The sequence below is a fragment of the Alligator sinensis genome, unplaced genomic scaffold (assembly GCF_000455745.1).
Source record: "Alligator sinensis unplaced genomic scaffold, ASM45574v1 scaffold301_2, whole genome shotgun sequence".
NCBI classification, from domain to species: domain Eukaryota; kingdom Metazoa; phylum Chordata; order Crocodylia; family Alligatoridae; genus Alligator; species Alligator sinensis.
Window position 1 is genome coordinate 689,647 of NW_005841874.1, and position 13,024 is coordinate 702,670.

The following is a 13,024-nucleotide window of genomic DNA, read 5'->3' on the forward strand; positions in this document are numbered from 1 at the left end:
TTCGAGTCGGAGGACGAGCTGTTCGAAGCGGTCGGGGAGCTCCTGCAGGACGTGTCCCGCGACTCCAAAGACGATGAGGACATCCGGGACGTCTGTCGCAGGATGTACGACGCGCTGCACATGTGCGTACCTGCGGCGGGGGGGTCGGCAGGGCCCGGGCGGGTGCTGCCTTCGCCCCCCGGCTGTGGCGGCGTCCCGGCCGGGCTGGGGAAGCAGGGCTGGTGCCCGGGCAGCTTCCCCATTGACCGCCGCGTGCGTTGCAGGGACGACGAGAAACCCCGGGGCTGCAACCAGGTGCTGCTGGACGCCCCCATTCAGCTCTCCCAGATCACGGACGGCTGTGGTGAGGAGGCTTCGCTGCGTTGGTGGGCTGCTCGCTGGCCTGTCTCCCGTGCGACCTGTCCCTTCCTGCAGGAGTCTTACTGGGGGTGGTGGGAGGGCTGGTGCCGCTGACGGGGCTCTGGAGGCTACTAGAGGTCCGTGAGGCCGCCAGACCCGGTGGCAAGAACCAGGGTAAGGATTTAGGTTCTGATGTCACCTCGGACGAGCCGTTTGGCCTCTGTCTTTCTCGGTGTTTGCACCTGCCGCGCCAGGCTATTGCTCCGCCTGCCAGCGAGTCGTGTGAATTCGTTGCCGTCTGGGCGGCACGGAGCCGGGAGCTGGGCCGAGCGCGAGGGTCCAGAACTCGCGCTGACGGACTTCCTGCTTGATTGCAGATGCGGGCGTGGACCTGTTACCAAAGCTGCTGCTGAAGAGAGACCAGACCTCGGTAAGGAGGTCTTACGCTGGTTTATTTTTACCTGGAAAAAACGATAGACGGTGTCGCACGTGATCCTGCACCCGTTACTGCTCCCCAGGCTGCAATAAACACTCGGAGCAGCAAACTGCCCCCTTTGCTTCACACCTTGTGAGAGCCCCTGCTTTCCCTCAATCCGTCCTGCTAGAGATCTTCTCTAGTCAGGTTGGGGGTCTTCTGTTAGGTCCATAACTACATGTTTCTGCTGCTTCCTCTGTGTCAAAGTTTCGGTTAACTTCAGGGACTGCTTGGACTGAATCTGGTAAATACAGTCACCCAGGGAACATTCTGCCTGTCAGCCTGTCATCCCAAGCAAAACAAAGGGGGAGATGATAGAGGATTTGATGGTTAAAGAATTAAATGGCAGGCAGGGAGTGATGTCCAACAATACGAACTTATAGATTCTGTTGAATTTAACATCGTGTCAGTTGATGAGGGGGTTGCCGGCCTGGTTGTAAGGAATAGTGGCAATGTGGCATGCTTGGACTTCTGCAGGGCATTTGGCTTCTTCCTGTAGGGCTTTGTGATTAAGCAGCCAGGCTGTTACGGACTCGTCAGCACGGCACAGACTGATTACAAGCTGCCCAACAAATATGTCTCCGTGTACGTGCAAACGGGGACTTGTAATGAAGCAGTTTTTTTGCAGTGAGCAGTTCTTAGTCTTTCACTACTTAACCTTCTTACCACTGACCTGGGGTAAAACCATAAGATTTTCCTTGTAGATGCCTTGGGTGGAGGGGACAGGCTCTCTGAAGAAGGATCTATATTGCCTGGCAGGCTGGGTGCAGTTGGTGTGACCAGATACTAGGTTACATTGTTTGGAAAATTGGCGGCAGTTTAACTATAATGGCTTTGCTTGAGGAAGGAATTGGTTTGGGGGAATCTTACAGCTGGTCAGGCAGATCAGCCTGGTCCCTCTGGTCCTTTGAGTCTGCACAGTGTTTCTGAGCCCCATCTTGGTTTGTTGACCACATAGTGCGAGTTCGGCTCAGGTTGCATGAAATTCTGGTCACCAGGGAAGTGGAGGAGCTGATGGAGGGAGAGGTGGGCTGTGGAGCGTGGGGAGAAGCGACTGGGACACTCAGAGCTCCTGAGGGATTGTGGTGTTTTATATGTGGGACAGAACGAACGGTTGCCAGATCATCTTCGTGGCACCCGCTGGCTAGCCTTGCCCATGGACCACTCCATTCCTGAGCAAATCCCCAGCTAGAGACGTTTCCCTGCAGTGAGCTTTAATTCTGTCTCGCCCCTTATGTCCTTGTGCCCCACCAAGTATTGCTCCTTCCTGGGAGCTCCCAGGCCTCTAGGATTTGTGTTCAGTACCTGGGCTGCTCCCTCCTGGACCCGTGCCTGAGGATGCCTGCAGGATTCTCGGTCTTCTCTAAACCCCTTCTTTGTGCCCCAGATGGTGAATGCCAAGAAGCTGCAGAAAGCTGAAGCCAGGCTGAAGGCTAAGCAGGACAAGAGGTTGGAGAAGGATACCCTGAAGTCCAGTAACCCGCTGTGAGTGTGCAGGGTGCGCCCCAGGGCAGGCCAGGGTTTTAGTCGCTCAGGTCCATGTGGTGTGGGGGAGGAGAGGTTGACTTGCCCAAAGGCTTTTCCCTTCCATGAAACCTGGTCCTCCTCCTCTGGTGCCAGGGTCCTGGAGGAGGCGTCTGCCAGCCAAGCCGCCAGCAAGAAGGAAACACGCATGGAGTCGTCGGGCAAGAACAAGTCATATGATGTGCGCATTGAGAACTTCGATGTGTCCTTCGGTGAGCGGTGAGTCCTTGGGAGGCTGGGGAACATGGGACGAGGACGGGCAGAGATGCCCTAGTGGGAGCCTGGAAATACCCTGGTTTGAGGGAGGCAATGGGACAGGCTTGAGGGGCAGGGCAGGGGTGTGTTGCCTTCGTAGCACTGTCCTGAGCAGTGAGCTAACTCCCGTCCGCCCATGAAGTCTGGAGGCTGCTGCTGAGCAGACGCCTGGCTCTTCCCTTTGCATAGGGTGCTGCTAGCAGGCTCAGACCTGAACCTGGCATTTGGCCGGCGCTATGGACTGGTGGGCAGGAATGGGCTGGGCAAGACTACCCTGCTGAAGATGATCGCCAGCCGGAGCCTGCGCATCCCCTCACACATCCGCATCCTGCACGTGGAGCAGGAGGTGGCGGGGGATGACACGCCGGCGCTGCAGAGCGTGCTGGAGTGCGACCTCATGCGGGAGGGCCTGCTGCGCGAGGAGAAGGAGCTGACGGCTAGGGTCAATGCCGGCAGGTGAGAAGTTGCTAACCCGCTTGTCTCATGCAAGCTGGTGCTTGTCCTGCTACAGGAGGCTGGTCATATGGATGCTGGGTTTTGTGTCCACAAGGAACTTGGTCCCATTGTCTGTCCCGCTGCCTTGCCATTGCCAGTCTCTGGGAGTGTCCCATGCTAAAACTCTGGTCCAAATGGACTTTGCCCCCCAGTGCCACTGAGAGGGACCCACAGGTGTCCTCACTCCTGGCCTGAGGAGGCCGACTATACCCTGTCTCTGCAGGGAGCCCTCATGCCACTCTTGCATCTTGTTCCAGGGCAGAGGGAACAGAAGTTGCCAGACTTTCAGAAATCTATGCCAAGCTGGAGGAGATCGAAGCAGACAAGGCGCCAGCAAGGTAAGGCCCGTCTCCCCCTCTGCTCCGGGCACAGGGGCTGCCAGTTTGCCATGAACTTGCCACAGAGAGCTTAGGAAGCGATGGGTGATTGGGCTGGAGGAAGTGTTAGGGTTTGGGGCAGGGTTCCGGGGCTGGGTTGTCCCTCTGTCCTTGTGCAATCCACATAAGGGCTGCTTCCCTCCCTGGATTACTGCCTGCTGGGGCAGATAGGGTCTGGAGTAGCTGGGAGTTCCCGAGAACTTGGGCAGCCAGAATTCCTGACACTCAGCTGATTTGAGCTAATGCTGCTCCACTGAGCCTGGGAGCTTCCCATCCTCTGGCTGTCTTGTAAGTAGCTGAGGGAATGTTTCCAGGCCAGAAGATGATGGAGACTGGCCTGAAAGCCAGGGCTGTACCTCTCTGTGGACCGGCACCTGCTTTCAGTGCTCCCATGTGTAGCTGTCAGGGCTATGGATAAATGGGTGCCTTGCTAGGGAGCTGGTGCTGCCCGTGGGCAGGGGATGTTTAGAACGTGCTGTAGGGTGCACAGCAGTTTCCACTGTGGTCCTTGGGATCTTGGTGCTAGTCCTGAGGGGACTTCAGGTGCGTTTCTTTCTCTCCTACATAGGGCATCTGTCATTCTTGCTGGGCTGGGCTTCAGTGCGAAGATGCAGCAGCAGACGACCAAGTAAGTGTCCTGCCCCACGCCTTGCATTGGAGATGCCTCTCTAAATTCCTGTGCAGTGCAGGCCCCATGCACAGAGCTGCCTACTTCCTAGCGACAAGCACCAGGCATAGCCAGGGCTCTGCGGGGCACTGGCACGGGCAGGGACTGCTTGTAACTTCAGCTGAGGAAGAGGTGCCTCTTGGTTCCTTTTCTTCTGATGTAGGCTGCTGTCCTGGGGCGTCAGGCTATGGGGCCCTGCTTGGAGCCAGCCCAACACCATGTGCTGTTGCTCTGGAGCTGTGGCTGCTCGCAAGCCTGGCAAACTTGGACTGCCCCCTGTCCTCTCTCACGGCCAGGCTCAACTGTAGTGTTAAGCTGCCTCTGGGGGACAGCAGAGCTACAAGGGTACCTGCTCCCAGGGAGCACCCTTGGCATCTCTCAGCTGTTGAGGGTCTAACAACAGGGGGCTCCGTGGGTGAGGAGTGATTGTGGGCCAACACAGCAGTGCAGGGCTAACACCTCTTGGATTTGGTTTTGTCTCTACCCAGAGAGTTTTCAGGAGGCTGGAGAATGAGGTTGGCCTTGGCCAGAGCCCTTTTTGCCAGGTAGGTCTCCAAACAGTGCTGTCCGGGTTGATGTTGCGTTTGGTTCTCTGTCCAAGGAAGTGTGAAGGGGCGGGTGACTGCAGAAGCGGCCTAATGGGCTGCTTTGGGGTGAGCTCAGGCTGGTGCACAGGCAAGAGGCACTCTCGGCTAAGGGGCAGGAGAGCTGGCTGTGGGAGGAGCTCCCAGCTGCCGCCAACAGGGCACCCACAGGGTGCACAGGCTGTGGGGCAGGCTCTGCAGCCGGGGGTGAGAGTGGCAGTGAGAGTTGCAGCACCACTGCTCAGGCCTGGAGACCCGCCCTGAGTACTAACACTGCTTTTTCCCTGTCTTTCTCTCAGGCCGGATCTTCTTCTGCTTGATGGTAAGTTCATGCCCCGAGTCCTTTCTCATCCCTGAGTGGAGCCCAGGGTTGCCTTGACTATCCTTGGTTTAGGCATTGGAGACCCAGCAGGAGTTTTGGCTGCCTATGTGGGCTAAACAGCCAGGGTGTCTCTGGCCAGGCGCAGGCACAGGAGGACGGTGGTGACGGAGTGGGAGAGGGAGATCTGCATGCACTGCTCTCCCAAGAGCTTAGAGGTTGGGTGAGGAGCCTCACTGGGTTGTTGTCCTGCCCCCCACCCATCCCACTGGTGCCTTCCACATGGAGGATGGTCAGCTCTGGGGACAGCTGATCGCTGAGCCTCAGGGCCTACAAAGCCCTGACGTGGCCCCAGCACAGCATTTCTCTCCTGCAAACAATCCCTTTTTTAATGGCTCCGAGCAGTGGAGAAGCAGCTGGGGGCAGTTAGTGAACTTTTCCCTGCGGGGAGTAGGGATTTTGCCCTGACTTGTACCCTGCTTTCTTGGGCCCAGGTATACACTTTTTGCATGCCACCGCTGTGTTGGGGCCTTGTGGGGGTGGGTATAATGGTGCAGGGGGTAAGTGCCCGCTGTACTGTGGGGCTGGCTCCTGTGTTCCCCCTGCACCTGGGATTCTTGCCCAGTAGGAGTTGCACATGGGAGGTCCCTCCCTCCTTTGAGTTCTCCAAGAGGTGCCTCTAGGCTGGTCGAAAGGCTCTGGTGGCTATTCCAGGCCTTGCAGAAGGTGTGATGCCTGCTCTGGTATCTGCAGGTGCCAGCTTCCCACCGCCAGTTTACCTATCATTTTATCTTGTCCAGAACTGGGCTACGAGCCCTTCAGGGCAGGGACTCTCTGTACAACCCTAAGCACTTGGGCTGTATCCAACCATCACCTCTGGACCCTGCATTAATAGAAATGCTGGTGGAGCTGGCTCCTCTTCCCAGTGCTCCTACATGGAGCAGTTCTCAGTAAGAACATCACGAGTCACCCTGGTCTGGCCCATTTCTGTCCTGATGTCTTTTTTCATTCCCTTCAGAGCCAACTAACATGCTGGATGTGAGAGCCATTCTGTGGCTGGAGAACTACCTGCAGGTAGGTAAGGGTGGCTGAGGGCAGTAGACCTTGAGGGAGTGTCCAGAACAGTTGAGGGAAGCTCCCCTGGTATTGTGATACAGATTTGGAAAGAAGACTTCTCTTGATTGCCCATGGCTTGATGTCAGGTGTGGGGATATGTGCTCCACAATGCTAGCCTAGAGTCTTCCGTCACGTAGGCAAGGCTGACACGTCCTGATGCAGGCTTAACATGTGTCCTGACACAGGTTTTCCCTTTTGCTCTCTTGTTCAGACATGGCAGTCCACCATCCTTGTGGTGTCCCACGACAGGAACTTCCTCAACGCCGTGGCCACCGACATCATCCACCTGCATTCACAGCGGCTGAACGCTTACCGGGGCGACTTCGAGAACTTCATGAAGATCAAGGAGGAGAGACTGAAGAACCAGCAGCGCGAGTACGAGGCCCAGCAGCAGTACCGCGAGCACATCCAGGTACAGGGCAGGCACCCTGGTACTAGCAGGGAGTGGGGGGAAGCGTACGCACATTATGGGAGAAACATGGCTCCGTGTCACTCTGGGATCCCCTCTGGAGGTGCTGAGGGACTCATTCATGTGCAGCACTGCTTTCGGGGCTGGGTGGCAGTGGAGGGGGCTCCTTAGCATGGAAGACAGCTGGTATCACTGGCCTGCTTCCCTACTGATGGCCATGGGATTGTGACCTGTTCCTCAGTCTTGCCCCTGCACCCTCCGCGTCCAAGGGAAGGTCTAGCCCTCAGTAGTGCTCCCACTGTAGGATAGGCAGAATAATGGAGCATCGGGGTGGCGGGGACAGGAAGTAATACCCCCAGACAGGGCCTGAGGGACTCTGATCTTCTCTCCTAGGTCTTCATAGATCGATTTCGCTACAATGCAAACCGGGCGTCTCAAGTGCAGAGCAAACTCAAGCTGCTGGAGAAGCTGTGAGTGCCTGGCCCTGCCCCTCCCTATGGCTTGTGAGGGAGGAGGGGAAGCAGCACTGTTGTGTTGGGCTGCACTGCTCATGGCTGAGAGGGAGGCAGGGAAAGGACTGGAAAGTCAAGCCGTGCCACAGGTTTGGTTGAGGGGAGGGTGGGTGAAGAAGATGGCTCCACCCCAGTCTTGGAGGGGGTCTAGGGCAGACGGGGTTTGAGGAGTTCCCAGTTGGTCTGTCTGGAGGGTGCTGGGGTCTACAGGTCGGTGGTCTCTTGGCTCCTGTTTGGGAGGACACCTGACCCACATGACCACCATTCCATGGCTCTATTTTCATGCTGCATGCAGCTTGATCCCTGGCATCGCTGTCCTTTCATCTGGGACAGCTGTGTGGGCCTGGCTGTACTCTAACTGGCCTGGGGAGTCTCCGAGGGGCCTCTGTCCCCGTGACACCCCCAGTCTGAGGTTGCTGTGAGTGGTGGGGTGTGGCATGCCATGTCCTGGTTCAGGACACTGAGCGATGAATACTCTTTTTTTTTTGTCCTTCTCCCAGGCCAGAGCTGAAAGCAGTGGACAAGGAGTCGGAGGTGATCATGAAGTAAGTGTCCCTGAGCCCTCTCGCTAGGGGCAGACAGGCTAGGCTCCTGTGGTGCCTGTGGAGAGTGGGCAGCCTGAGACCCACTGTCCCTTCCCTCCACTGGTTCTGCCACTTGGAACGAGCTCCTTTAAACATGGATCAAAGGTGCTGCTAAGGCTGCAGTAGCTGCTGCCATGCTCTGGGGTTGGTCCCTCTCTGTGGTGTTGGGCTGGGGCGGGCAGCCAGAGCACCTAATGGTGCTGTTTCCTTGGCATGTTCACATTGGTTCGAACCTGAGGGCTCAGGTGTGGGTGGCTGGGAGGCGGGTCAGGTCCTGCGGTGAGGGCAGCTCTGCAGTTACCCCACTGGGTGTCCTACGGGGAGGAGGTTAGCAGCTGCAGTCTCCCTTCTTCCTCTGCTGCTCCTTGCAGTGTGTGGTGATCCCTTTGTTTGGGACATGGCTGAGCTCTCGTCTTCTGGGCCACCCTCTCCACCCAACCACAGGTTCCCCGATGGCTTTGAAAAGTTCTCTCCCCCAATCCTGCAGTTGGACGAAGTGGATTTCTACTATGACTCAAATAACTACATCTTCCGTGGCCTCTCTGTCTCGGCTGACCTGGAATCCCGGATCTGTGTGGTATGTACCGCACACCTGGCTGGAATGGGGCAGTGGGAAGATGCTCCACAAAGGTCCTGCCAGATGCTAGAGTTGGGCTCTAGCGTATGAATGCCATGCGAGGATATTGGAGCTGAGGGGAGTCCCCCTTCTGTTGGCCCCTGGCCACCTCCACTGCTGCCCTAGTAATGGGGGACAAGTGACTGGATCTTCCATCCCCCAAAATGCAACCCAGTCTTGGGGAGAAGAGGAATCCTCTGGGCTCTGGGACCCCAGATCTGTCCCTATGGGAGTTCTCAACTGTGGCTTCTCTCTCAAGGTTGGGGAGAACGGAGCTGGGAAGTCAACCATGCTAAAGATCCTGATGGGAGACCTGGCTCCAGTCAGAGGGATCAGACACGCGCACAGGTATGTCTTGTAGGGGAGGGGCAGTGGGAGATGGGCTGAAGGAGATTGCTGATTTGTTGGAGGGGGGTATGGGTTTCCACTGTTGAATGGGTTCCTACAGAGTCTCCTCTCTTGTGCCCTGGGGTCAACTCATAGAACCGCGGTGGTCTGGGAAACCCGCCTCTAACCTGCTCCCCTGTTACCAGTGGCCCCAAGGTCCAGGCTGTGTCCAGAGCAGTCTGAGCCCTGGGGAAGTTGTTGTTTTCCCCCCCCCCCCACCACCACCACTATCCCCCCCGCACACACACTCTGTCTCTCTCTTTTCTGCTGCACCCTCCCTCTGGCCTTGGCAGAGGCTGCAGGAGCCTTCGGCATTGTGATCTCTAATGGTTGCTTTTCTCTGGCTTGGAAGGAACCTGAAGATTGGCTACTTCAGTCAGCACCATGTAGACCAGCTGGACTTGAACATCAGTGCTGTAGAGCTACTGGCAAAGAAGTTCCCAGGTGAGCGCCGGCAGTTTCCAGGGCTGTTAATTCTAGGCCAGTCGGGAGCTCAGCTGCCTTTGGTCTTTTGCTGTCTGGGCCAAGTAGGACCGGGTGTTGCATTGCTGAGTCTCTCGCCTGGCCCTCAGCAGTTCCTTTGGCTAATCCAGGAGCAGCAGTGATGAACTCCGACTTTAGGAAGGGCACGTCAGGGGCTGCTGCCTGGAGAACTCCTGCAGTGCTCTGGGAGCACCCTTGCCAAATTTCCCTACTAACATGCTCCCCTGTGAAGCGGTTGATTCTAGGGACCAAGAGCTCCGAGCTGTGTCTTGGAGATGCCTCAAGTGGAGGCTTGCAGGTCCCTTGATCCGTGGCTTTCCCTTGCGAGCGCCACAGGGCTGAGAGTCTGCAGCCAGCCTGCAATGAGCCCTGTGCAGCAAACAGCCCCAGCCCTCCTGGTGAGGCAGTAAGTTCTCATTGGGGTTCTGACTTAAGCACCAGCTCTGCAGGCGGTGTAGCTGGCTGCTAGACCAGCAAAACCTTGGCGACCCCCATCTTTTCCCTCCTCGTCATTCCCAGCTGCCAAAGTCACCAGCTTCCTCCTGCTCTGTAATCTCACATTATATAAATCCCTGGCATTGCATTTAGGGACAGCGTCACTTGAATTCAATCACAGTCAAGTCCCCTGGAGCCCCTGTCCTCATTGTGTCACTCAGGTTCCTAGTGCAGCCTCCATTTGTGTGGTTCCTTGAAGCCCTGCCTCACTCGAGAGCCATGGTACACGAGGATCCTGGCACAAGACCTTGGTCCAGCTTGCTGCCGAGCACAAAGAGCTCAGTGTAACTTGGAGTGGGCCAGCAGCTCTGCGCCAGTGTCCTGGGTGCTAATGCCAACAGGCTGAGGCTGTGTTGTGACACGCTGCCTCTGTGCTCTTCCAGGGAAGACAGAGGAGGAGTATCGTCACCAGCTGGGAAGCTACGGTGTCTCAGGGGAGCTGGCCGTCCGCCCCGTTGCTAGCCTGTCTGGAGGTCAGAAGAGCCGTGTAGCATTTGCCCAGATGACCATGCTCTGGTAAGCCTCCAGGTTCTGTCCTGCTGTTTGCTGGCTGTGTCCCACACTCAGGAGCACCTAGAGAGCCTGAAGCTGGGCAGTGTGGCTGTTTGACCAGCACCTTGACCAGAGAGGATCCCCTGTGGGGCCTCTTGAGATGTGGCTGCTTCTTGCTGTCATAGCAGCAAGACCCCCCAGGATCCTCCTCCCAGCATTAGCCCATGCTGTCTGGCACTGCTGGCTGGGGTAGATCATTTTGGACAGCCCTGCAGAGGGTGGCTGCACTGCTGGGCATCCCCCAGTGGAATACCGAGATACTGACTTTTTTTTTTTTTTTTTTTCCCCTCCCCCAACTTTCACCTCTTCCAGTCCCAACTTCTATATCCTGGATGAGCCGACAAACCACCTAGACATGGAGACCATCGAGGCCCTGGCGAAAGCGCTGAATAAATTTCGGGTAAGGTTCCCTGAGCCGCAGACTGGGACAGGCGGGAGGTCTTGCTTCTGTGGCATGCACTGTCCTGCCTTGTGCTCTTGTACCCCCCTTACCCCAGAGCAAGGCTTGGGTGGCTTCCCAACCATGGTGGGCAGCAGAGAGGGGTGCCCTTCTGCTTTAGCTCCACATTGCCTGTCAGGGGCTGGCTGTCAGCTTCTCCTTGGACGTGGCTGACACAGGCTCAAGCTGGCCAAAGAGCCTCAGCTCAGTCAGTGCATCTCCACCCTGACCCAGCTCCCAGCACTGCTGTGCCAGTGCCAGGTGTGCCGAGCATAGGGGTTCTGATGTGGAGAAGCTCCGTTTTGGAGGCCTTGAATACAGGCGTCTCGCATTGAGTAACACAGTTTGGCTGGGCAGCTTGGACCTCCCTTCGGAAGAGAAGCTGCTGCTGGTGCAGACAAAGTTGAGGCAGGTGGTGGCTGGGCTGTGACCTGAATTTGGGTGGTTAGTGACACACTAGCCTTAATCCCAAGGGTGTGGAGTGCAGTGCCAGCAAACCGCATTTTCACAGTGTCATGGGGAAGTTGGGCTGGAAAGGACTTCAGGAGGGCATCATCTAGTCCAGTGGTTCTCAGCCTTTTTTGTACCAGGACCCATTTGGTTAATGCCTCTTGCTCCTGACCCTGCTGCCCCCAGTATGTGGGGCTGGGGGGGGGCCAAGCAGCCCCTTGCAAGCTGGAACTCTACCAGCCTGCAAGGGGAAAGCCGTGGTTTCCCGTGTCTTTCTCCTTCAAAGGAGAATCCATTCTTAAAGTTTGTTCACAACCTTTTCATATATTCTTGCGACCCACAGGTTGAGAAACGCTGATCTAGTCCACCCCCTGCCTGAGACCGGCTCAGCTCTATCTAGCCCGTCCCGTACAAATCCTTGTCTCGCCTGCTACTGAAATGACGCAGGCGACCCTGTCACAACCACAAAGCATAGCACCCCCACCTGAAACCATGGTAGCCAATGCCCTGCTGTTGCAGGGGGTGTTAAAATACCCCCGAGAGATCCCAGGAAGAGGTCACACCCCTTGCTGCAGAAGAAAGCAAACACCACCCCTCCCCGCACCCCTTCAGTCTGACCAGAGGGTAAACTTCCTTCCCGACCCCCAATAATGTTGGTCTGACCTGGAATGGAGGGGCAAGGCCCTCTACCCAGGAACATCAGGCGTTGCTCCCAGCAGGAACATGGCTGTAGCGCAGTCACAGGCCCCAGCCTTAGCTGCGGGCATCACTCAAAGCCTCTGGGGGAGGAGGGGAGGGAACCCTGATGGTTCCTTGCTGCCTCCCTTGATTATCTCTGCCCCTTGCACCCGAGAGCAAAGGAGAGCGTTTTGGGCCATGCTAGAACGGGTTGGGGGTGTCTACTTTTGGCCTTGTCCTTACTGTCTTGTCCCACACAAAGCTGGACTGAGCGCCGCCCCCATCCTTCAGCTCATGGAGCAGCCCACCGGGCGCTGCATGCTGTGATCTGCAGACTCCGTGAGCCAAAGGGCCAAGCGCTGTGCTTTGCCACTGCTTTTAGTAACCCTGCGAGTCTGCTGCTCTAGGCCGGGAGATGCAGAAATGCCGTGGCCCCCGCCGCGCTGCCACGACATAAATACCGTGTCAAGGTGTGCTGCGCCTGGGGCTCCTGGCTCAAGCCCTTTCTCTCCGTCCCAGGGCGGCGTGATCCTGGTGTCCCACGACGAGCGCTTCATCCGCCTGCTGTGCCAAGAGCTGTGGGTGTGCGAGAAGGCGACGGTGACGCGCATTGAGGGCGGCTTCGACGAGTACAGGGACATCCTGCAGGAGCAGTTCCGGAAGGAGGGCTTCCTATAGGGGAGGCACCGGACTGCGGGCGCTGGCTGGCGCGGGCTGTCCTCCCCGCCGCGTGCCTGGTGGAGCAGCAGCGATGCCCAGCTCCACCCATGGACTGCCGGCTCCGCCATCTCCATTCCTTCCCACTGGAGCTGCAGAGGCACCGGTGGGGTGGGGGTGGGGGCCTGCTTTTGCCTCTCGAGCTGCACCCGGCCTCTGCCACGCAGGGGTGAAAGGACACCTGGGCTGGGGGCGTCACTCACTACGTGTCCCTGGCCTGGCGCTGCCACGTGTCGCACCTTGAGTTGCTGCTGAAAAGAGGGGAAGGAGCCGAGCCCCCCAGTTTGGACTTGGTGGGGGAGACCTCTCGCCCCCTCGGCAGAGGAGCTGCTGCCTCTTCAGCCATGTTTATCTGCCAAACACGAGTCAGCCCCTCCTCGGAGCACGCTTCTGTCCTGGCTTGGCCTTGCCCTACTGCTCCCTTCCCGTGCTGGGGCGGCGGAGCCCCCTGCCTCTCCCCCCGTTTCAGGGAAGCGATGCGGAGAGGGCTCGTGCCCCTTGCCCGAGAGGCGGTACCGCACCCCGCTGCCCCCGCACCGGCCCAGGTCCCC

At 57.7% G+C, this 13,024-nt stretch overlaps 2 protein-coding genes across 2 annotated transcripts in view; both read left to right on the plus strand.

Moving 5' to 3' along the window:
• The window catches only part of ABCF3 (ATP binding cassette subfamily F member 3), a 13,836-nt gene extending 818 nt beyond the window's left edge, over positions 1-13,018 (plus strand). The window contains exons 2-21 of the mRNA XM_006017157.1: positions 7-122; positions 264-343; positions 717-769; positions 2,202-2,299; positions 2,435-2,557; positions 2,783-3,049; positions 3,346-3,426; positions 4,034-4,093; positions 4,621-4,677; positions 5,016-5,038; positions 6,054-6,109; positions 6,363-6,563; positions 6,954-7,030; positions 7,573-7,617; positions 8,101-8,233; positions 8,532-8,620; positions 9,012-9,103; positions 10,021-10,153; positions 10,502-10,589; positions 12,276-13,018. Coding sequence (XP_006017219.1) covers positions 7-122; positions 264-343; positions 717-769; positions 2,202-2,299; positions 2,435-2,557; positions 2,783-3,049; positions 3,346-3,426; positions 4,034-4,093; positions 4,621-4,677; positions 5,016-5,038; positions 6,054-6,109; positions 6,363-6,563; positions 6,954-7,030; positions 7,573-7,617; positions 8,101-8,233; positions 8,532-8,620; positions 9,012-9,103; positions 10,021-10,153; positions 10,502-10,589; positions 12,276-12,434 — 2,031 coding nt within the window. The 3' untranslated portion in view covers positions 12,435-13,018. The remainder of the gene's footprint in view (positions 1-6; positions 123-263; positions 344-716; positions 770-2,201; positions 2,300-2,434; positions 2,558-2,782; positions 3,050-3,345; positions 3,427-4,033; positions 4,094-4,620; positions 4,678-5,015; positions 5,039-6,053; positions 6,110-6,362; positions 6,564-6,953; positions 7,031-7,572; positions 7,618-8,100; positions 8,234-8,531; positions 8,621-9,011; positions 9,104-10,020; positions 10,154-10,501; positions 10,590-12,275) is intronic.
• Positions 12,524-13,024, plus strand: part of LOC102369268 (PHD finger protein 13-like) — a 5,448-nt gene continuing 4,947 nt past the window's right edge. The window contains exon 1 of the mRNA XM_025195887.1: positions 12,524-12,579. Coding sequence (XP_025051672.1) covers positions 12,524-12,579 — 56 coding nt within the window. The remainder of the gene's footprint in view (positions 12,580-13,024) is intronic.